The sequence below is a fragment of the Podarcis raffonei genome, chromosome 13 (assembly GCF_027172205.1).
Source record: "Podarcis raffonei isolate rPodRaf1 chromosome 13, rPodRaf1.pri, whole genome shotgun sequence".
Taxonomy (NCBI): Eukaryota; Metazoa; Chordata; class Lepidosauria; order Squamata; family Lacertidae; genus Podarcis; species Podarcis raffonei.
The window spans coordinates 51,283,322-51,307,765 of NC_070614.1; the positions used below are offsets into that span (position 1 = coordinate 51,283,322).

The 24,444-nt window shown below is 53.6% G+C and overlaps 1 protein-coding gene across 9 annotated transcripts in view; it reads right to left on the bottom strand.

The window, feature by feature from the left end:
* KDM6B (lysine demethylase 6B) overlaps window positions 1–24,444 on the bottom strand; it is a 99,237-nt gene that overhangs the window by 9,558 nt on the left and 65,235 nt on the right. For all 9 annotated transcript variants that reach the window (XM_053362069.1, XM_053362063.1, XM_053362066.1 and 6 more), the window contains 10 exons: window positions 21,783–23,779; window positions 14,861–14,987; window positions 8,939–9,044; window positions 6,419–6,624; window positions 5,985–6,049; window positions 5,477–5,545; window positions 3,532–3,680; window positions 2,426–2,540; window positions 859–1,046; window positions 368–509 (listed from right to left, as the gene is read on the bottom strand). In XM_053362069.1, coding sequence (XP_053218044.1) covers window positions 368–509; window positions 859–1,046; window positions 2,426–2,540; window positions 3,532–3,680; window positions 5,477–5,545; window positions 5,985–6,049; window positions 6,419–6,624; window positions 8,939–9,044; window positions 14,861–14,987; window positions 21,783–23,779 — 3,164 coding nt within the window. The remainder of the gene's footprint in view (window positions 1–367; window positions 510–858; window positions 1,047–2,425; window positions 2,541–3,531; window positions 3,681–5,476; window positions 5,546–5,984; window positions 6,050–6,418; window positions 6,625–8,938; window positions 9,045–14,860; window positions 14,988–21,782; window positions 23,780–24,444) is intronic.

The window sequence follows — 24,444 nt, forward strand, 5'->3', positions numbered from 1 at the left end:
CAGCTGTTGAAACGGGGCGGGGGGGGAGACGGGACCCCTAGCCCTTCAGGTATTGCGGAGCCAACATCCAACAACATCTGGAGGGTGAAACGTCCCCCACATCTGGGCTAAGGGCACAAGAGGCCTGCCCATCACCCCCCCAGCAAATGATGAAGACCCCACCTGCAACCAAAATGAGGCTGGGGTCCTCATCATTTCAGCAGAGGACCCCTCGTATCTGGTCCCCAACCAAGAGACTTTTGTGCACTTGAAGAAGTGCAAGGAACTGCCGAAGGAACAGATGCAAAAGCAGGAGGGGACACGGCCAGGAAAGGTTGGAGGAGTTGCGGCGGGTGGGTGGGGTGGCAGAACCGAAAGCCCTCCTCACTTGATCATTTTGTACAAGTCGGGGTCACTGATCTTGACGGTGCGGGCCACGTTCCAGGAGACGTGGATCATGGGCACAATGGACTTGACGTTCTTCACCTCGTTCCATTCGTAGCGCTCAAGGGCCAGTTGGTACTGGTAAGCTGCAAGGGGAAAGGAAGAGGTCAGGGGGGCAGGAAGAGGACGCCCCTCTAGGGAAGGAGAGGATCGCGTCATGGACCCTCCCGCCGCCGGTGCCCTCCCACCGTTCGGATCCCATTCTTAGACCGAGGTCAAGTTCGCAAACCGGGACACTACTTCCGCTTTTGCGGAGTTCGTAAACGGAATCAGGGCGGTTCTTAAACCGAGGTAGCACTGTAATAGAATGGTGGAAGAAGGACATGACCCTGCCCTTTCTAGAGTGTGGGGCACTGGTGGGGCTCCGGGATCCCCTTTTCAACTCCCCCTCCTCCCACCCCGCTTTTCGGGACCTGGGCCATCCGGCTAAGTTACCTGTCAGGGGGCCGACGTTCCAGGCGATGTTATTACACCACCCGGTGGCCTGAACCCAGTGCACCGTCCCGGCGTTGATCCACACGAGGTCTCCGGGGCGCTGGATGAAGCGGTAGACGGGGATGTTGGACTGGTAAAGGTCCTCAAGGATGGGCCACCACGAGCCGGTCAGGTAGTCGACACCGTGCCTGCGGGAAAGCGGGCGTTGGGGTGACGAGGCAAAGGGGAAACCACCTGGAAAAACCTCCCCTCCTGACAATTAATATGTTCTCCTATGATGGCCCCACGGAAGTGGGCAAAGCAATGCAGCAGCACCTCTCGTGCCCCCAATCCCAGGAACCCATCCCCCAAAGCATCCCCTTAGGGCAGGGGTCCCCAACATGGCAGCCATGGGTGGAACAGCATCCTCAAGGTATTCTCCTGGGACCCACAAAGTCTCTGGGCACCCACACACACTGACTCTTGGGTCATGAGATGGCAAGAGGGGTGATAATAATAATAATAATAATAATAATAATAATAATAATAATAATAATAATTTAGTATTTATACCCCGCCCATCTGGCTGGGTTTCCCCAGCCACTCTGGGCAGCTTCCAACAAAACACTAAAATACAATAATCTATTAAACATTAAAAGCTTCCCTAAACAGGGCTGCCTTTAGATGTCTTCTAAAAGTTTGGTAGTTGTTTTTCTCTTTGACATCTGGTGGGAGGGTGTTCCACAGGGCGGATGCCACTACCGAGAAGGCCCTCTGCCTGGTTCCCTGTAACTTGGCTTCTCGCAGCGAGGGAACCGCCAGAAGGCCGTCGGCGCTGGACCTCAGTGTCCAGGCAGAACAATGGGTGTGGAGATGCTCCTTCAGGTATACTGGACCAAGGCCGTTTAGGGCTTTAAAGGTCAGCACCAACACTTTGAATTGTGTCCGGAAACGTACTGGGAGCCAGTGTAGGTCTTTCAAGACCGGTGTTATATGGTCTCAGCAGCCGCTCCCAGTCACCAGTCTGGCTGCCGCATTTTGGATTAGTTGTAGTTTCCGGGTCGCCTTCAAAGGTAGCCCCACGCGGAGCGCATTGCAGTAGTCCAAGTGAGAGATAACCAGAGCATGTACCACTCTGGCGAGACAGACAGCGGGCAGGGAGGGTCTCATCCTGCGTACCAGATGGAGCTGATAAACAGCTGCCCTGGACACAGGTTACCTTTTTCTCCCCTGAACAGACCATAGAGGTGAAGAAGGAAGTTGCAAGAGTGGCTTCCTTTCCCACTTCCTCTTCAAGCTTTCAGCTTAACTTTACTGGATCTGACTTCTGCTCAGTCAAGCAAAGTGTGCCTGTTTTTTGTTTTGTGTGTGTTTGTTTTTGTGTGTGTGTGCTTTCCCTCTGTACGCCTCTTGAGGTGGTAGGGGTTATCTGGGGGAGAGAAGTGACCGGGAGGGTGGGCACACACCAATGGCGCTTGCTCAAAACCCACATGGGCCCTGAAAGGCTGGGAACCCCTGGTACCAGCGAGCCCTCCATCTTGCATACGCATATGTGACATTTATACAGCAGCAGGGACATGACCCTCACCTGTCACAGAAGGCGCTGATGTCTTGCCAGTAATGCTCGTGGACAGCAAACCACTCGCAATCTCCCGGCCCAATGTTGATGTTCACGGAGCAAAAGTTGTTGTTCTCCTGGTGCCCTGGAAGTTGGGGGAGGGGAACAGGACACAAGTTACAGCAGAGGTTCTCAAAGGGTCTGGCATTAGAGGATGGCAAGTGCGGCAGGAGGATTTGAGGACAATCCTAAACATTTCAGTGTAGCGTGCAGCATCAAAACAAAACTATTTTTGCTTATTTGCAAATGACGGATATACCGTATTTTTTGCTCTATAAGATGCACCAGACCACAAGACGCACCTAGTTTTTGGAGGAAGAAAACAAGAAAAAAAATATTCTGAATCTCAGAAGCCAGAACAGCAAGAGGGATTGCTGCACTGTGAAAGCAGCAATCCCTCTTGCTGTTCTGGCTTCTGGGATAGCTGCGCAGCCTGCATTCGCTCCATAAGGCGCACACACATTTCCCCTTACTTTTTAGGAGGGAAAAAGTGAGTCTTATAGAGCAAAAAATACGGTATTTTCAAAATGAGAGCGAGAAATAGATACCGAGGACAATATTGTTGTGGTTTTCAAGTATGAAAGATCGGAAAAGAGAAAGGCATCTTTTTGTTGATGAGCAGATAAGAGTTTGTTCGTCCCAAATTGGACCTAATATAAATGAGATTACCTGGCAAAAGCAAGCTAATGCCTCTCACTGTATGCGTTCATAATTATCTGGGGGCAGCCATGCTGTCAGATTGCCTCTGCTGGAGAGGTGGGAGGCAGAAAACTTGCTCGCACCCCTGAACTAGGGTAGCAGCTGACCGTTCAGAAACTGAGCCTGAGTTTTGGTTTCCCTCTTTCCTCCCCATCCCTTTTCTCCTGTGTGTTGTGTCGTCGTCCCCCCCCCGATCATAAGCCTGCAGGCAGGGGCTGCCTTGTTACCTACTGCCTTGGGCTGTATGTTAGGTGCTCTGCAGACCTTTCCCGGCTGAAGAAGGGGGGTTAGAGATACTCTAAATAAAACCACTCACTCAATCAATCAAACAAACAAACAACCCAGCCAGTGGCTATCGCCGCAGCTTGTGGCCTTACCTGGTGTGCGGCTTCCAGGCACTTTCATGTACAGCTGCACCGTGTTCATGCCCAGGATGGTGTGCCCCACGTGACTCAGCATGTTGCCCGTCGACGTGACCCGCATGAAAGCTGGCAACTTGAGGAGCTCCTGCAGCTGCGGTTTCCACCTGCGGTGCATGTCAGGGAAGAGCGGTTAGCTGCGATTTCTGCATCGCAGGGGGATGAAATAGATGGCCCTTCCGCAATTTGACGGCTATCAAGATTATTTTTTGGGAAACCGCTTTCTAAATATTTATCATAACACTGATATGTATTTATTTACTGATTCTTTGCATTTATTCGCAGCCCTCCATCTCCCTTTTAAAACGAAAACACATCTTGCACATCTTGTTGTCCACTGGGGGGCAGCACTGAGAAGCAATCAGGTTTCCTTCTAGTGACAACAACCAAATAATAATAATAATGGGGTTGGGGTGGAGGCTAGGGGCGGGGGGGGGGAGCTTCACCTGCAATGACCAGTTATGACCACTGGATGGAAAGCAAAGAGCTCTGTCAAGGTGAGAAGGTGGCATACAATGCAATGACAAGATACAGCCACAGGGAGGCAGCATAGAACATCATAACAGGGGAAAAATAATTCCAGGGCATGGCCACAGAGGGGCAGCACCGAGCAATATTAAGTCTCCTGCCTGCAATGACAAATTATGGCCACAGAGGGGCAGCAAAGAGCAATACTGTATTAAGTCTCCTGCCTGCAATGACCAATTATGGCCACAGAGGGGCAGCAAAGAGCAATACTGTATTAAGTCTCCTGCCTGCAATGACCAATTATGGCCACAGAGGGGCAAGCAAAGAACAATACTGTATTGTCTCCTGCCTGCAATGACAAATTATGGCCACAGAAGGGCAGCAATGAACAATATTATGTCTCATGCCTGCAATGACAAAATATGCCAGGAAGGGGCAGCAACAAGCAATGTTAAGTTTCCAGCTTGTAATGACAAATTATGGCCACAGAGGGGCAGCAATGAGCAATACTGTATTAAGTCTCCTGCCTGCAATGACAAATTATGGCCACAGAGGGGCAAGCAAAGAGCAATGCTCTCATGTCTGGAATGACCAATTATGGCCACAGAGGGGCAGCAACGAGCAATGCTCTCATGTCTGGAATGACCACTTATGGCCACAGAGGGGCAGCAACGAGCAATATTAAGTCTCATGCCTGCAATGACAAATTATGGCCACAGAGAGGCAGCAGCAAGCCACAAAAAGCAAGGTCATTGAGAGAGCACAAGACTTTTAATCTCAGAGTTGTGGGTTCGATCCCACGTTGGGCCCAAAGAATCTATGGTTCCACAATTCCATTAATAATAATAATAATAATAATAATAATAATAATAATAATAATAAATTTTATTTATATCCCGCCCTCCCCAGCCGAAGCCGGGCTCAGGGCGGCTAACAACAGTAAAATAGTGCAACATTCGAAAAACATTTCATTATAAAAATTAATTAAAATCAAGTTGATGGCAACCATTAAGCTAAAGTTCTGTGAAGATTGCCAAAGGAGGGAGTCAGGCTGTGCCGTGGCCAAAGGCCTGGTGGAACAGCTCTGTCTTGCAGGCCCTGCGGAAAGATGTCAAGTCCCGCAGGGCCCTAATCTCTTGTGGCAGAGCATTCCACCAGATCGGAGCCACAGCCGAAAAAGCCCTGGCTCTGGTTGAGGCCAGCCTAACCTCTCTGTGGCCTGGGACCTCCAGGATGTTTTTGTTTGAAGATCGTAAGTTCCTCCGTGGGACATACCAGGAGAGGCGGTCCTGTAGGTACCCGTAGGTAAAATCACAACCCTCATTTTCTTGCAGTCAAAAGACACAAGAATTGTGTGTTTGCCTGTAGGAAAAACAACCCTGGCACTTCACAGGTGGAGTTGGAGGCAGTTAAAGAGCAAAGCGACAATTCTCACCGTTTGGCATCCGAGAGGTCAATGTTGGTCCCAAACTTGATAATCTGGTGCGGTTTCTGGTCCGGGTTGCTGCAAAGGGCAGAAAGGAAGAGTTATGATGCAGGAGGTGCAGAGAGGAGAGATGGGAGGGAATTTCCCCCCTACCCACACCATGGCCCATCAAAACCCTCCATCCAGACCCACATAAATAATAGTAATTTACCTACGAACTGCCCCTTCCAAAAATGTGTAAAAACCCCTCTCTGCCTTCTGTACCGCTCAGTCTTCAAAATTCACTCATAAAGCATTGCAGGGGGCTGGATGACGTGACCCGATTAAATCATTTCGGGGGTGCAGCTGCCTGGCAGACCCCGGCCCGCAACTTACACCCTCTTTTATTTGCATTCAATTTTAAACTGTTGCAAAGCTGTTCCTCATGCAGAAATCCGCCCCCTGCTCCCTGAAATGAACAAAAACGACAAATGCCACTGGAAACACAAAGCAAGGATGCTCTGGCAAGACCTCCTACCTTGGGGGCGCCTCAGTGGTGCTGTCAGGCTCATCTGCTTCCTCGTCGTCCGTCTCCTTGTCTTCCTGCCTCAAGAGACAGAAAGGTAAGGTCGGGAATCCTCGCCACCGCCCCCCAAAACCCCCACCCCACCCAGGAAGAGGCATTCAAGTTCGGTCCCCCAATGAGAAGACTTTCAACTGCCAACCTTAACACTGCAGGAATGCGGAGACCCCTCCCCAGCCCAAAGGGTGGCTTGCTCCATCTCCCAAAGGAGAGGGCCGGCCCACCCTTAAGCCTCTGGGGCAGCCCACCCAGTCGCCTCGGGTAGCAGCAGCAAGGGGGCAGGCACCCCTTTCCGCTTTGCCTCAGGCGGCAAAATGTCTTGGGCCGGCCCTGGCGGTAGGGGTGGGGGGAATGGCCCCGAGAGATGCCCCCACCTGCCGCCTTCTCACCTGAAGGGACTCCTGGAAGGAGGCCGCTTGATACTGAGCGTATTTGGCGATTGTGGTGTGCGAGCGGCTGCTCTCGCAAGGCCACACCTGCTTCGTCCCGGAGAGGTCCCAGTTTTCGTCTGAGGGCTGCTGGACCTGCGTGCGAACCTCGACAGCGTGCTCCCCGCTCGCGTCCACCAACGTCTTTGTGCTGAACAGGCCCAGGTCTGGGGGGGGGGGGGAGCAGGTGTCATGGCGGAGCTTCGAGAGAATTCTGCCCCTCCCTGTTTGCTGGCAAGTTTATGGCGCGAAGCCCACCCTCTCCAGGCTTCCCCAACCTGGTGCCCTCCAGATGTTTTTGGCTGGGAGTCAGAGGCAAAAACACCTGGGAGGTGCCCGGTTTGGGGCTGCCTAACCCAAGGCAAGACCTCTGGGAATCGTGACCTCTTTTTCTTTTCGCTGCCCCCCACAAGGAAAAAGCCCCCTGCTCCTGAACAACCAGATTGCAAGGGCTCACTCACTCACTGCCTCACCAAGATCACACATCCTATTTTGCGGACATCTTTTCATTAAAAGTACAGCCGTACCTTGGTTTTCAAACAGCTTAGTTCTTGAACGTTTTGGCTCCCAAATGCCACAAATCCGGTTTGAGAACTAATTTTGGAACCCACACGCCTGACGAAGCTTCTGATTGGCTGCAGGAGCTTCCTGCAGCCAATCAGAAGCCGTGCTTGGGTTTCCAAACGTTTTGGAAGTCAAATGGACTTCCGGAACAGATTCCGTTCGACTTCCGAGGTACGAATGTACACACTACCCGCTCAAAAAATCTATCTGACCCCAAAGCCTCTGATTTCAAATACAGTCATACCCCGGGTTGAAGTAGCTTTGGGATAAGAATTTTCAGGTTGTGCGCTGCGGCGACCCGGAAGTAACGGAGCACGTTACTTCCGGATTTCACTACTTGCGCATGCGCAATCAAAATGACGTCCCGCACATGCATGGAAGCGGCGAATTGCGACCCGCACACACACAGACGTGGGTTGCATTTGCATCTGAATGCGAAGGAGCTCCAGAACTGATCCCGTTCACATCCAGAGGTACCACTGTACAGTACGATCACATCCTGTATGGGGGTTCGGTCCTGAGACTTCCATGGATACACAAAAATGTGCAAACCCTATCCTGTGGTTTGTGGGGGAGGCAGGCCTAGAAAGCAAGTTGGAGAGCTGAAGACTTCTCTCCTCACCAGGTCCTCCCGCTTTAACCAGCGCAGAAAGAGCTTTTAAGCTCCCCGACTTAGAATCATATGAGTGGGACGGGTCCAACCCTCTGCAAATGCTTGCATTCACCTTGCAGAATTTCAACCAGCCAGCCTCCAAGCACGCGTGGTTGAAATTGTGCAAGTTAAATGCATGTATAGTGTGACTGAACCTACACAGCGCTGCAGAAGCAAACACACGCTTCTCCATTGGGAGAGCACAAGACTCGTCACCCCTCAATACGATACAATAATCTTTATTGTCAGTCTCACACAGAACAACAAAATTGAAAAAAATCTACATCAGACATTCAAAAACCAACACGTCTGCTATCCCAGCTATCCCAGCCTGGTTAACCGCTTAAAAACTCTGATACCCCATAATTAAATACAATATACTCCCACAGAGACTACCTTAAAGGTAAAGGGACCCCTAACTATTAGGTCCAGTCGTGGCCGACTCTGGGGTTGCGGCACTCATATTGCTTTACAGGCCGAGGGAGCCGGTGTTTGTCTGCTTCCGCAGACAGTTTTTCCGGGTCATGTGGCCAGCAAAACCAGAGCAGCGCACAGAAACGCTGTTTACCTTCCTGCCAGAAGGCACTTGCACTTATCTACTTGCACTTTGATGTGCTTTCGAACTGCTAGGTTGGCAGGAGCAGGGACCGAGCAACAGAGCTCACCCCGTCGCGGGGATTCGAACCGCCGACCTTCTGATCGGCAAGCACTGCGTTTAAAACCAAAATCGCATTTGGATAAAAACTGTTTCTCAGGTGGCTAGTCCTAGTCTTTATAACCCTGTCCCTTCTTCCAGAAGGCAGAAGCTGAAAGAGATCATTTCTGGGTTGCGCACTATCCTGCGCTATCTCTGCAGCTTTCTTATGGCACCTGGAAGCATAGATTTTATCCAAGGTGGGAAGAGTGCACCCAGTTATTCTCTCCGCAGTCTTTACAACCCTGGACAGCATTGTTTTTTCCCTGACCGTGCGGCTTCCAAACCCCACACACAGACTGTAAGTTAATACACTCTGCACAGTACAATGGTAGAATGTCTTGGGGTCGTGGGTTTGAGCCCCTTGTTGGGCAAACGAGTCCTGCATCGCAGGCGGTTGCACTAGATGACCCTTGGGGTCCCTTCCGACTCTACGGTTCTTTGTGCATCCTTCCTTCTCCCAGGCCTAGAAACCTCCACTTCCAACTCAGGCTCTCCGCAGAGCCTTAGCCTCCAACCCAGGCGCTCTTTGGCCCCCAAACCCCCAGAGGTCCACCGGCGGGATACTCACTGAGGCGGAGGGATCCGGCCAGGCCCCGGATGACAGTGATGGGGTTCTTGGGGTCAGTGCAGAACTGCAGGAGGACCGGAGAGAAAGCATCCCGCTTGCTCTCCAACTGAAGAGGAAAGAGGAGAGCCGTTAGAGGCCAAGATGCCAGTTTGGGTCCCCACCCCCCACCCCCCAAAAGCCTAAGGCACCCCCAGAAACAGCAACAGCAGAACAACAACAATGCAGCATTTCCTAGTTTGGACCAGAGGTCCACTTAGATAAACCCACTGCTAAGGATCAACAGAACCGCCTAGTCCAGGCCACTGGGCCGAAGTCTGCACAGTTCCCCGCCCCCAGTTTAGACTAATGTTGCTCCAGCATCCCCCATCTTCAACCAGAAACTCCCCCTGCCCTTAGATCCAGTGCTGGGTGCTCTTTCACTGGTCAACGGTGGTCTCCACCGAGCACTTTTGGAGTCATTTGCAAGACGGGTTATTGCACAGCGGCTTGGCTCTGCCTCCACAGCTGGAAGCAGTGATGGTTTTGGATAGCAGTTCCTGGAAACCGCAGGAGGGGAGAGTTGCTCTTGTGTCTGAGTTCTGCTTGAGGGTTTCCGATTGAGGCATCTGGTGGACCACTGTGAGAACAGGATCCTGGACTATTGATGGGCCAATGGATTGACCCATCAAGCTTCCCTTACGTCCTTAAGTTCTCCAGATTATTTAAGAATGAGCAGGAAGGACACAGGGGGCAGAAAGTTTGCGGAGTTCAGAGTCTCCTTTTAGATTTGATTTTTTCCCTCCCCTCCACTGTGGGGTTCCCAGCAGACCAGAGAAGAATCCCCAGAGAACAGAGGAAGCCGTCTTATCTGTGCAGCTGCGGGAGGAATCCGGGATGATAAAAAGAGCTGGTTGCAGTTCCGTGTGGGAAACAGTCGAGCAAAAAAGCTGCAGGGTGCAGCCCATCACTCCAAAGCAGCCAGGGGGAAGACTTTTACTCTGCTTTCCATAAAATCAAGACAAGTAGCCAAACAGCACCCCTTAGGATGAAGAAATGGGAGGCAGGGAAGTCTTGCTCCAAAGAATGTCAGGAGATGGTTCTGGGGGGCCGTTTTGCAGTCTGGAGACAGTGTGGGGAGGAAGGTGGTGCTGGAGGTGGGGAAAACCTCGAGGAGAACAGCCACCCCCCCCAAATGTCTTCTTTGGAGGAGACACGTCCTGGGGCGGAAGGCGAGCAAGGAGCTCCACCGGTCCAAGCTGGGCATCCATAGTGCCTTGGGTTTCCAGGCAGATTCCAGGTCCAGGGTTTCAAAAATCTCATCTTCTGGGATGCTGAGCTAAGCTAAGAGCAGTCAGAAGGCCGTTAAACTAATGGTGCAACTTGTTGAGGGAGGGGAGGGGGGAGGGAGGGAGGGACAGAGACTTTTGGGGAATGGCCCCCAATTCCCAAACACAACCAAAATGGAAGATCGAGGGAGGAATTGAAGAGACAGTGGAACCATGCGTTGGAGAAAGATCAAGGTGGAGGGAAAGAAAAGACCTCTTTCAATGCCTCTTTCCACGCAGGAGGGCCGGAACCACACAGGGGATGTGCAAGAGAATCTAATTGGTGAACGGGAACTGGATTAAACCCTGGCTAAGCAGAAACTGCAGCTCTCTGCAATGTCGCCTCAAAGCACAGCAGAACGGGACTGGGGACACCAGCAGAACTTTGTCCTAAGAGATGCTGCCCCACCAAGAAAGGACGAATGTGGACCGACTCAAAGCGGACTGACTCCCAGCCCAGAAGTTTCATTTTGGACCAAGAAATCTGGGCGTCAGGAAGTCTGGCATTGGGGAGGGGTGCATGTGCCCCAAGTGGTGCTGAGGACATTCCCCGAGTAACGAGGGGGCAGCATGGATGATCTTCGCGACCTCGAGACGCAGGAACCAGCGGAAGGGCAGGCTGGGTCAGGCAATGGAAAACTTGACTCTGAACCACGGTACCCAAGAGAGGATTGGGCCGAGGTTTGGACTGCCTGATTCAGGCATCCCAGAACCCTGTAGCTTTGTGCTACAGAATAAATCAGGAGGAGTTGGGCATAAATTGAGAGGCACATTAAAAAGAGAGGGGAAAGGGCGCTCTAAAAGGAACACACAGAAAATGAAGGGCGTTTTGCTCCAAAACAGCCAGTAGAGCCAAGGACGAAGTATCCAAGGGAAACAGCGGGGAAGGATAAGTAACAGTGTTTTGGTGTGGGAATGCAGCTTTTCAAATAATAAAATCCACGATCGTCATAATAGGTGTCTGGCTGGATGCGCTTGCATTCCAGAGGGCCAGAGGAAGGAGATAAGGAAAGGCCAGCTGGAGGTTGAAAGGAGGTGAAAAGTACATTGCGCTGGGAGACAGAACCTGATTAACCCAAGGATGGAGCCCAAGAGATAAGGGGAGAGGCCTGGGAGGAAGGCCAGGCAGAGGGCCGAGAGATGGAGGGGGCCTCGCAAGACCACCTTACCTCCCCTCCTTGCCCGATCCAGGAAATCCAGCGCTGAGAGCAGCCCTCTGACTCGCCAGGTGCTGCTGAACTACACCTCCCACCATCGCTAGCCATTGGCCACGCCTGCTGGTACAGGGAGGCTGATGGGAGTTGTAGTTCGGAATCAACCTGGAGGGCTGAAGCTTGCCAGCACAGGGCTTACAGCCCCCTCGCAATGGGGGGCTGCTTGGTCCCCCAAGCCAGGGGGAAGCCCACCCACTAGGGCTGGGCGATAGCAGCTTTCCAACACCGCCACGGTTTGGAGATATACGGCGATGTTGAAAAAACGACACATCCGCCTCTGCCCGCGAGGTGCTGGGCGAAACTGCCCCAGCTCTCACCTCAAGGGCTGAGGCAGTTTCAACCCAGGATCGTGGGCTGGGACAATGCAAGCTGCCTTGCGCCGCTCAGCTGGGTGGGAAGGAAGGTTGGGCTGTTTCACGGAGCCCCCCACCCTGCCGCCGGGTTGTGGGAGCCAGCGCCGGGCTGGGGGCTCCTTTCACTGCTCGGCTGAGGCGAGGGCAGCTGCACACTCCTCCGTTGAGCAGTTTAAAGATGCAGAGGGAGGGACAAGCTGTTTCTCCCTCTGTGTCGTACGAGGGCAGAGCGGAATGGTAGCTTCGCTCAGGGGTTATGGCTGGTGAAACCAGTGCCGCTACCGAGTCCCTCTCCTAGCAGTGCCCTTTTTGCGATACGATATGGTAATCCTTATTGTCATTGTCCCATACAGAACAAGGAAATTGAAAAATCTACATAAGACATTCAAAAGCCAACAAGCCTGCTACCCCAGCTATCCCAACCTGGTTAGGTAAAGGGACCCTTGACCATTAGGTCCAGTTGTGGCCAACTCTGGGGTTGCGGCGCTCATCTTGCTTTACTGGCCGAGGGAGCCGGCGTACAGCTTCTGGGTCATGTGGCCAGCAGGACTAAGCCGCTTCTGGCGAACCAGAGCAGCGCACGGAAACGCCGTTTACCTTCCCGCCGGAGTGGTACCTATTTATCTACTTGCACTGGTGTGCTTTCGAACTGCTAGGTTGGCAGGAGCAGGGACTGAGCAACGGGAGCTCACCCCGTTGCGGGAATTTGAACCGCCGACCTTCTGATCAGCAAGTCCTAGGCTCTGTGGTTTAACTCACAGCGCCACCCGCCTCCCCTATCCCAACCTGGTTAGCCCCCTAAAAACTCTGATACCCCATTTTTAAATACAATATTTAAACATCCAGTGGATGTTGCTAGCAGAGGGACGCAGGAGCGGCGGCGGTTTCACCAGCGATATACAGTGGACCCCCTGGATACGAACTTAATTCATCCCAGGGGTCCATACTTACCCTGAATCCTATTGCGCCACTTCTGCACGCGGCACGATAGAGCACTTCTGTGCATGTGCGAAGAGCGCTTCTCCACATACGTGCACGGCAAAACCTGGAAGTATACACTTCCGGGTTTGCCGGGTTCGCAACCCGAAATTACGTTACCCGAGGTACCATTGTACCGCTGAGTGAAGCCGATGTCGCAGTCTGCTCCTCATACACTCTAAGCAAAATCCCACCTGACCGAGGCAGGACCAGCTCAAGGCATTTTGCTGCCTGAGGCGGCTGCATCCCCCGGACAAACGATAGGGCCGGGAAAGAGGGCTGAAGGCACTGAGGGGTCAATTAGCCAACAGTGAGAGGAAAGGTATTGCAGTGGATGTGTGTGGCTGCTTCCAGCCAAGGGTCAAGGCCAGGCAAGCGAAAATAATCCAGGTGCCTTATCTCCCTCCCTATCTAGGGACAAGAAGGAACAAGAAGCCATTGAGCCAGGAGGTGGATCCCACTGGCAGAAAGAGAGAGGGCATAGGACAAGGTTTCCCAAAGGGACTGCCACACCCCTTAGGCCTTAGGGGATTAAAGAGAGAGAAAGGGAGCAAGATTTCCCCTCTGGACACAGACTCTGGGGTGCAGGCAACTTAATGGGCAGGCAGAACAATTGACTGATCTATCAATCGACAGATAGATAGGCAGGCACTAGGAAGGAGGTCGCAGAACGGCCTTAAACGTTTAATTTAAAAGGCCAGACCTCTTTCGGGTACACACTGCTACGGTCAAAGGGCCATCTTAAAAGAGAAAGATCAGAGCTGTTTAGAAAGAGGGGGCAATGGCGTTTTCTAAAGGTGGATGCTGTCGCAGCAAGATTAAGAATATGGCTCACTTGTTTATTAAGTAAACTAATGCATTTATTTAATGGCCTAACAAGAGAAGTTGGTGATGAGCTCATTATGTGGGGAAAGGCGGTATTTATTTATTTCTAACGGCCAACAGCTGCCTTTGACGTGGAGAAAGTAACCTTGGAAGCATTGCGAAAAGGAGGAGAAAGAATAATCAAGACTACAGAGGTACCTTGGTTCTCAAACGCCTTGGAACCCAAACAATGCAAACCCAGAAGTAAGTGTTCCAGTTTGCGAACTTTTTTCAGAAGCCGAACGTGCTCCATTTTGAGTGCCACACTTCCGTTTTGAGTGTTACACTGAAGTCTATCTGTTTTTCTTATTTATTTTACATTTTTGTTTTTGCGGCTCTTTTTTTGTGACCGTGTGGAACCCAGTTCAGCTACTGATTGATTGATTGATTGATTGTGTGACTGCAGTACTGTTTATTGCTTTCATTTTATGGATCAACGGTCTCATTAGAGAGTAAAATTCATGTTCAATTGCTGTTTTAGGGGTTGTTTTTAAAAGTCTGGAACGGACTGATCCATTTTGCATTACTTTCTATGGGAAAGCGCACCTTGGTTTTGGAACGCTTTGGTTTTGGAACGGACTTCCGGAACGGATTAAGCTTGAGAACCAAGGTACCATTGCACAGTAATAATAATAAAAAAAACCAAGTCAAAAACAGGAGGTGGTTAAGGAGTGTGGGATGGGAGTAGAATGAGCATGTCTGTTTGGGGGGAAATCGGGGAGGGGGAAACACAGATCAACAAGCATAGCCCCTCCTTCGTGGCCGACATGCCCCAGTCCTCCCCAGACTCCACTCAGCCCCACTCCCTGGGCTGGGTGACCCAGCCACTCTGGAAGCACCCTTCAATCACCCCTAGGTCGGTGGGGGGTGTCACCCCCATGTGCTTCAGGGAATCGCACCACGGAGGGGTGGATTCTGCAGCTGGAATTGCAGCAAGTCGCTCCTTGCTGCTCCAGCGCAGCTTCTGCCAGCTGTAGGAAAGCCATGCCCGGCTCTCTCTGACCTCCTGGAATTTTACCAGGCTAACTCCCCTCTGCAGCCAAGAGGGCTAGAACCTTGTGATGTTGCTTGTATGTCGTCATGAATTTGAACCCAGTGCTGGTGCAGCACCATTTATCAACGCCCCCCCCCCAGTCAATCCATCTCAGACAGGCCCAACAAAACGCTCCCTTTGCCCTCTCCCCGTCACCCCGCAAAACTGGGACTCACGTATATGCTGGGGGTCGGGGGGTTGAGCTTTTCCCGTGGCAGCTTTTCGTCCACGTTGATCTGCGGTTTGACCGAGTGGCTGGGAAGCAAATAAGACTCCTTGAACTTCCCTTTCACCTTGGCGTGCCTGGAAGGAGGATGAGGGAAGCAGGAGAGTCAGCGGTGGATAATAATAATAATAATAATAATAATAATAATAATAATAATAATAGTAATTTTATTATTTATACCCCACCCATCTGGCTGGGTTTTCCCAGCCACTCTGGGTGGCTCCCAACAGAATATTTTGATACAACATCAAACATTAAAAACTTCCCTAAACTTAGACGCCTTCTAAAAGTCAGATAGTTGTTTATTTCCTTCACATCTGGCGAGAGGGCGTTCCACAGGGCGGGTGCCACCACCAAGAAGGCCCTCTGCCTGGTTCCCTGTAACTTCACTCCTCGCAGTGAGGGAACCGCCAGAAGGCCCTCAGAGCTGGACCTCAGGGTCTGGGCTGGACGATGAGGGTGGAGACGCTCCTTCAGGTCTACTGGGCCTTTGAGGCCGTTTAGGGCTTTAAAGGTCAGCACCAACACTTTGAATTGTGCTCGGAAACGTACTGGGAGCCAATGGAGGTCTTTCAGGACCGGTGTTATGTGGTCCCGGCGGCCAGTCCCAGACACCAGTCTAGCTGCCACATTCTGGATTAATTGTAGTTTCCGGGTCACCTTCAAAGGTAGCCCCACGTAGAGCGCATTGCAGTAGTCCAAGCGGGAGATAACCAGAGCATGCACCACTCTGGTGAGACAGTCTGCAGGCAGTCTCATCCTGCGTACTAGATGGAGCTGGTAGACAGCTGCCCGGACACAGAATTGACCTGCGCCTCCATGGACAGCGGTGAGTCCAAAATGACTCCCAGGCTGCGCACCTGGTCCTTCAGGGTCACAGTTACCCCATTCAGGACCAGGGAGTCCTCCACACCTGCCCGCCCCCTGTCCCGCAAAAACAGTACTTCTGTCTTGTCAGGATTCAACCTCAATCTGTTAGCCACCATCCATCCTCCAACCGCCTCTAGACACTCAAACAGGACCTTCATTGCCTTCACTGGTTCTGATTTGAAAGAGAGGTAGAGCTGGGTATCATCCACATATTGATGAACAGCCAGCCCAAACCCCCAAATTGCCCAGAGAAAAGGGGCAGTGGAGAGTCTGTGGGCAGCCTCAAGCGGCAACACCTCCTTCCGTCTGCCTTTCAAATTCCAAAAATGAGGGGTGCAAAAAAGTTGCCACGTGACTTGGGAATTCAAAAGATATATCTGTTAATAGGATTTAGTTTTGCTTGGCCAGTAAAATTACAGAAAAATAAATAAAAATCATCGCCAAGTACTTACAGTTATTATTATTATTATCATTATTATTAGGCATTTTCAGAAGGTAAAATGAAAATTCTTTGGTTTCCCGAAAGCACTTTACGTACTTCTTCATCCAGCGTACACTTAACAAGCTAAATGTTGCCCAGCCCCAGAAATAATAGTAAGTTTAAAATCCTCAGACTCCAAAAAGACCCCTCACTGAAGAAATTCCCAAAAAACTCCCCTCTAAAATGCCACGCCTTACTGGTAGATCAGCCCTTTCCCCGTGAACCATCCCAGAAGGCCTCGTGAATTCAAGCAGTTAGCAAGCCCATCATATTTATCTATTCCATTTTATAAAAAATACTGATGCTAGCAGTATAATTGTAAATATACATGCGTGCACCAAAGAAGAGTTCGCAGCACTGGAAACATAAAACTCTGCCACAAAACCTGTTGCCTCCACTCCAGACCTATCTACCTGCCCCCCAAAAAAACTCTAGCGCCCCCCCCACTGGAGTACATCCTGTGCATCCACCACTGGGCCTGTGGCCCTCAGAAGGCCTCCCGGAATGGAATATGGCCCCTTGAGCCTGGGAAAGGTTCCCTGGAAAAACCTGATACTCTGACGCTGCGGTTTCTTTTAACAGCCTGGGGCGATTCTATTCCCGCTCCATGCTCCCTGCAGAGACCCCACAAATTAGTCAAGGCCGGTTGGTGGCACCCCTTGACGAGAAAGGTGCCCTGGACCATGTGCAAAGTGACGGCCTCAAACCAGAGGAAACCCCTGCAGCCACACTGGGCTTAAGAGGGCACAATATTGCGTTTACCTATCTGGCAAAGTTTTGCCTCCTGGACGGGATGTGGGAAGGGGCAACCCATAGCCCACTGGGGCAGGGGAGGGATGGCTTTTGGCCCCCGTTCTGGGGGCCCTGCGTGCCACTCAGAGTCTTCCCTTTCCTCCGCTTCAAACCCCAAGGCCTCCTTGCCTCCCTCCGGCTGCCAAGGCCCTTATCTGGGCTGACCCTTGCCCCCAAGCCTGCCCCGGGAGTTTGCAAAGAGGAGCGGAGCTACTTTTCTGGAGAAAAAAAAGAAGACAGACCAAGCCCTCCGGGAGCAGAACTTTTCGGGGAAGCCGTCCGGCACGCAACGCGCTCCGACACCCTTCATTCTGCACAGCTGCCTCCGTTATCAGGACTGACTTACTCCTCCTCTTCCCTCCTCCTCCCGTCTCCCATAGGGCTCCCTCTGCCCCAGAGAGACAATATACCCCTCCCATTCGTGATGCAGATATCTGCAACCGGGATATCTGCAGCCACCTTCGCTCCAAACCAACCACGCTGCTGAGAGTTTTGAAAGAGGTGTGCGCACGGCCGAAAGGGCTTCCGAGCTCTTGAGCCATGCTCCAAATTGGTTTGCTCATTCCGTCTGCACGCGGCCCTTTCTCCAAAGGCCCCCACCCCCGGCAATTGAGCCCAGCGTGGGGGAAGCGGAGGGGTGCGGGAGACAGAGGGAGGAGGCAGGAGTGGGGACGCTGAGCGACGCTCCCCTCTCTGCTGCACACCAGGTGTGCTCTTAAAAACTGCCCGTGGCGCGCCCTGATTTGCAAGTGCTCTGGGGCAGGCCAGGTTTAAAGGAACAGGTCTTAGGGGCAGGGCCGCAGCCCAGTTGGCAGAGCGTCTGCCTTGCAGGCGGAAAATTCCAGGTGCAATCCTGGCCCGGCTGCCGATTAAGTTTCTGGGCCTAATTCAAAGTGCTGGTGTCGTAAAGCCTGACATGGCTCAGGACCGTAATACTGCAAGGACCCATACGGACCGACCCGGAGCCTGAGATCATCATCCGAGCCCCTTCTTTGTGTGCCCCCTGCACGAGAGGTCCAGAGGGTGGCAACACGAGAACAGGGCCTTTTCTGCGGTGGCTCCTCTGCCCAGAGAGGCTCACCTGGCACCGGCATTAGTCATACCCCGGGTTGCGAACATGATCCGCGCGGGAGGCACATTGGCAACCCGAAGCATTCTCAGCCTGAAGCGCTGCGTCTGTGCATGCACGTGACGTCATTTTGCGCTTCTGCGCATGCGCCCAAACCCGGAAGTAACCCATTCCGGAACTTCCAGGTACAGCGCGGTCCGCAACCTGAAAACGCGCAACCCGCAGCGTTCGTAACCCGAGGTATGACTGTACAGTGGTACCTCGGGTTACATACGCTTCAGGTTACAGACTCCGCTAACCCAGAAATAGTAACGGTAAGGGTAAAGGGGCCCCTGACCATTAGGTCCAGTCGTGACCGACTCTGGGGTTGCGCCGCTCATCTTGCTTTACAGGCCGAGGGAGCCGGCCTACAGCTTCCGGGTCATGTGGCCAGCATGACTAAGCCGCTTCTGGCGAACCAGAGCAGCGCACGGAAACACCGTTTACCTTCCCGCTGGAGCGGTACCTATTTATCTACTTGCACTTTGATGTGCTTTCGAACTGCTAGGTTGGCAGGAGCAGGAACTGAGCAACGGGAGCTCACCCCGTCACGGGGATTCGAACCGCCAATCTTCTGATTGGCAAGTCCTAGGCTCTGTGGTTTAACCCAGAGCGCCACCCGCGTCCCTTAGCCAGAAATAGTACCTCAGGTTAAAAACTTTGCTTCAGGATGAGAACAGAAATCGTGCGGCGGCAGCAGGGGGCCCCATTAGCTAAAGCGGTGCTTCAGGTTAAGAACAGTTTCAGGTTAAGAACAGACCTCTGGAATTAATTAAGTACTTAACCCGAGGTACCACTGTACAGGGCTTTAGGCACCAGAGGAAAACGTTCCCCTTTACCCAGGCCTTCAGCCATTAAATCTACGGCCTGTTCAATGTGGGAGGGGCGCTGTTACTGTGATTATTTTATTAACACGCTATGTGTTGTGTTTTTGTTATTACGCTGCATGAATTACGTTCTTGCTGTTGCGCGCTGCCCTGGGATCTTTGGATAAGGGGCAGTATATAAATGGAATAAATAATAAAAATTATAATCCTCAGCGGCGTCTCTGGGGAGGGCTGGCAGAGATGCCCTGCTTTGAACCCAGGAAGAGACACTGGTGCCAGTCAGGGTTAGGCCAATGGTCTGACACTTTAGGACAGGGGTCAGTCAGCAAACTTTTTCAGCAGAGGGCCGGTCCACCGTCCCTCAGACCTTGTTGGGGGCCGAACTATATTTGGGGGGGAATGAACAAATTCCTGTGCCCCACAAATAAACCAGAGATGCATTTTAAATAAAAGGACACATTCTACTCATGTAAAAACACGCTGATTCCCGGACCGTCTGTGGGCCGGATTTAGAAGGCGATTGGGCCGGATCCGGCCCCCGGGGCCTTAGTTTGCCTACCCGTGCTTTAGTCCAGCCTTTCTCAACCTGTGGGTCCCCAGATGTTGTTGAACTACAACTCCCATCACCCCTAGCTAGCAAGGCCAGAGCTCAGGGATGATGGGAGTTGTAGTCCAACAACATCTGGGGACCACAGGTTGAGAACCGCTGTACATGCCTGGCTTGACCCACATCCACCCAAACCCATTCCTTGGCTGAATGCCCCCTGCCACTCAACCCTGCCACGCACCCCACTTCCCAAACCCCACTGGGCATCTTTTCCCCGGCCACAGGGTCCTGGAGTTGGCCATACAACCTTTGCAAGTTTGAGGATGAAACCGCAAGAGGCCATTCCCAAAAGGAAGGGGGCAAAACACACAAGAGGAGGCCCAGCCCTGAGAGGAAGGCCTTTTCCCAACATCAAAATTTGACACGCTACCACGTCGCAGGAGAAACGGCAAGGGGGAAAAAAGAGCCAGGCGCATCTTGCAACCGAGGTGCTTCGCTTTTAAATAAGGAACAATCTTCTAGTCCTCACTCGTGCCAAGCATGTGGGTCCTGCCTTAAACAATTTTGGAAGCTAGCAAGCGGCAGCTATGTCAGGTTCCAAACAATGGGGATGAGGAATCAGTGCAGCTCAGCCAGAATTCTGCCCAAAAAATTATTTATTTTTTAAAAATGCAGAATAGAATAAGAGAGATTCTAGGCCGTATGGGACTCAGAAAATCCAGCCCCTCCTGGTTGCCCAAGTAAAAAACAGTAAAGGTAAAGGACCCCCGGACCATTAAGTCCAGTCAAAGGCGACTATGGGGTTGTGGCGCTCATCTCGCTTTCAGGCCGAGGGAGCCGGCGTATGTCCACTGACAGCTTTCCGGGTCATGCGGCCAGCATATCTAAACCGCTTCTGGCGCAACAGGACACCGTGATAGAAACCAGAGTGCACAGAAATGCCATTTACCTTCCCGCTGGAGTGGTACCTATTTATCTACTTGCACTGGTGTGCTTTCGAACTGCTAGGTTGGCAGGAGCAGGGACCGAGCAACGGGAGCTCACCCCGTCGCGGGGATTCGAACCGCCGACCTTCTGATTGGCAAGCCCAAGAGGCTCAGTGGTTTAGACCACAGCGTTGTCAAAGTGTGCTCATTCAAGCTGGGTGGCTAGGAACCTGCAGCCTTCCGGGTGACGCCAGACAACAGCTCTCATCATTCCCTACTGGCTGCTGGGAGTTGTAGTTCAAAACAAGCTCTTTTTGTGCCAGATTCGGTTGGGTCATCTGGTAGGAAAAGAGCTCTCCGCCTTGGTTTGGCAAGGCGTTCTCAGCACACGGGAAGCCTAGGGACGCTCACGAGCGAGAGATTTCGGAAAAGCCTGCAAGACACACCCCAGAGCAGTGCGCAGATGCGCTGTGCTTTGATACCAGGAGCAGAACGGAAAGAGGGAGCAGGGATTATTGGTTTGTTGTTCACAGTGATCCATGCGACGGTCACCTCCAGGCTTGACTACTGTAATTCGCTCTACGTGGGGCTGCCCTTGAAGCTGTCCCAGAAACTCCAGCGGTTGCAGAACGCTGCAGTGAGGCTCCTCACAGGGTCTCTGCCATGGGAGCATACTCACCCAGTGCTTTACCGGTTGCACTGGCTCCCGGTGGAGTACAGGGTCAGATTGAAGGTGCTGGTTTTGACCTTTAAAGCCCGTCACGGCCTAGGACCCTCGTACCTACGGGACCACCTCTCCCTGTATGCCCCACGGAGAGCCTCAAGGTCCATAAATAGCAACACCCTAGTGGTCCCGGGCCCTAAGGAAGTCAGATTAGCTTCAACTAGAGCCAGGGCCTTTTCAACACTGGCCCCGACATGGTGGAACGCTCTGTCTATTGAGACCAGGGACCTGCAGGATCTGATTTCTTTCCGCAGGGCCTGTAAGACAGAGTTGTTCCGCCTGGCCTTTTTCTTTTCTTTTCTCCTCCTGCGATGAGGCTATATTTTAATATTTTCATGTTTCAATATTTTAATGTTGTATTTTAATTTTGTTTTTAAGTTGTAATCATTCAACTTGTTCTTATTATTGCTTGTTAGCCGCCCTGAGCCCGGCCTTCACTGGGGAGGGCGGGGTATAAATAAAAATTATTATTATTATCTTTCTGCTATACATTTTGTGGTTTTTACATTGCGATTTTATGTTGTGAACCGCCCCAAGATCTACGGGTGGAGAGCGGCATGCAGATTTAATAAATAAAATAACAAGGCGGCCACTCACTTGCTGGCCCGCACCACTTCGGCCGCTGAATGGTTGATGGTGAGCTCGCCCAGGGGGATCCTGCGCTCCTCCACCTCGGAAGCGATGAACGTCTCCTTGTCTCCGCTCTCCACCTTGATCAGCCGGATCTTCAGCTCCTTGGGCGGCCCTTCCGTGAACGAGCGCAGCTTCAGCAGGTCGGCCGAACACACCACTGTGGAGCCCGTGCCCACCGACCCTTCCTCCTTCTTGCCGGGGGGCGGCCGGCGCTCGGGCTGCGGGGCGGCCGGGGGAGGCGGGGGCGGCTTGGCGCCGTTCTCCCGCGCCTGGCTCTCCGAGCTCTGCACGTCGAGGCTGCCCAGAATCTGGCGGTTCTTCTCTTTGTGGGCCTTGCCTTCCCGGTGCCGCCGCGAGCCGTCCTTGCTGGAACGGCGGTGTCTCCGGTGCTCCCGGTCCCGCTTCCGGGACTCGTCCTTGGGGCGCTGGGCGGGAGCCGGAGGAGGGGGCGGCGGGGGCGGGAGCGTCGCGGGAGAGGAAAGGGGAGCGGGAGGGGGCGGGAGGGGAGGCGGCGTGGCCGGAGAAGCGGGGCTCTTTTCCCTCTCCGCTCGCTCCACCAAGGTCTCGCAGGCCCGGCTGATTTCCTCCAGCACCTCTGACTCCGTCTTGATGGGCCGTGGGGCAGGCGGAGGGGGCGGAGAGCTGGCCGCCTGCTCCCCCATCGCTCCCGTGGCCCAGCCTTGGCTTGAGGTAGAGAAGTGGGGCGCGGACCCCGGGCTGGCGCCGGCCGGAGAAGCGATCTTAGCACCTGGGGGGGTCAGCGGCTTGGGTCGGTAGGAGTGCTTCTGCCCTTCCAGCATGTTGGCCAAAGATTTCAGCAGGGAGGCCGTGCTGTGGTGGGGGAACTTGCCCACCCCACCGGCGGTGGCGGCAGCCGCCTGGGGCCGCTCTTCCGGGTCCCGCTTGCCGTAGCGGTACAGGCAGGGCGGCTCCGGCGGGTCCTGCCCCGGCGGCTTGGGGTAGTCAAAGGAGGCGTTGGACGGGGCGGGGGGCTTTGGTCTGGCCAAAGGCGGGGGGCTGGGGAGCAGCGGGGCAGGCGGCGGGGGCGGCGGAAAGCTCTCCTCGCGCTCCTCCTCCCCGCGCAGGATTGATTCGTCCAGCATCTTCATGATATTCGCCAGGCCGTCCGGCAGGATCTTGGAAAACTCGGGGGGCTCCTCAAACTGGTCCTCCAGTTGGGGGCTGGCGAAGCCAAAGAGCCTTTCGTGTGTGGGCTCCGCCGCAGGGGGCGCTGCCGAGGGCTCCGGCGTCTTTGGATAGGAGGCCCGGGGCAGTGGCGGGGGCGGCGTTGGCGGCTGAGGGGGGCTCTCCGGGGACCCGAAGGTTCCTGAGGTAATCGTGGGGCTCTCCGGGGCCGAGGCCCTGGCGCCACCGGAGCCCTTCTCCTCCGGGGTGCTTTCCGGCATCCAATAGTCAGCGGCTGCCGGGGTGGGTTCGGGGCTGGCTGATCTTTGGGGGCTGGCCTTCTCCTCAGCCCCTTCTCCGGGGAGCGAGAAGGGCCCTTTCTGGCTGCTGGCGTTGGAATCCTGGAAGCTGCGCCCCGAGTCGCAGGCCCCGAGAGGGGAAGCGGCCCCCCGTGGCGGCGGCGGCTCCCCGCACCCAAACAGAATATCCCCCAGGGGGTCGCTGCTGGCTTTCGCTTCCCCTCCTTTGCTGCCGAACGCCGGGCCTTTCAGCCAGGGCAAGGGGGGTGCTGGCGGAGGAGGCGGGGGCAGAGGGGGCGGGGGTGGTGGGCACTGCGGAGCTGTGGGTGCCCGTGCAACTGCTGGTGGAGGCCCCCTGGCGATGGGCGGAGCAGGAGGCATGCGAGAGCAGGGCAGGTTGCGAGGGGCAAGGCAAGGAGCTGGCCGGGGCGGCGGTGGCGGCTGCTGCTGCGACTGCTGCAAGGGGGCTTTGCGGCCCCCGTTCTCCTGGGCGGGACTGGATGGCTCCAATGCCGGCGTTTGGTAATGGTCGGAACCCTGCGGGATGGACAGAAAGAAGAGCCAATCAGAAGGGATCGTCCCCCCCACCTCCCAGGCCTACGGCTCCCTCCTTCACCCCACGAGAGAGCAGGCTTGTTCACACACTGTCCGCCCGTCAACGGACTCAGGGTCCTGCCGTTCTGCTCAGGTAGGCTTCGTGCCCTAGACTCATCCTCAGCGACCCCTACCCTATAGAAAGCATTATTGAGAACAGCTGTTGGCGCAAACTCACTCGGATAATAGCGCAATAAAATGGTGCAGCCCCCTCTCTGTGGGGCTGCCCTTGATCTGGAAGCTGCAGCACAACTGCTGACAGGAGAGAGGCCTCGTCAGCATCTGTCCCCCGTGATCAGGGATCTGCGCCCGTTGCCAATTTGCTGCCGGGCAAAGTTCAAGGTGTTACTATCAGTATATACACCCCTTAACAAGGGCGACCGGTTTTCCTATGAACCTGCCTTTCCCCACTTTGCCGCTTCGATCGGCAGAACTGGTGCCACGTAATTCCCGTTCCGCGTTTATAAGAACCTGGTTGTTTAGCGCAGCAGCACCTATGAAACTTTGGAACTCCCTGCCAATTGATAGCAAGTAGGCACCTTCACTGCACTGTGTCCCTATTTAGACAAGCCTACCTGGGTGCTTAGAAAGCTGAGGCGATTTTAATC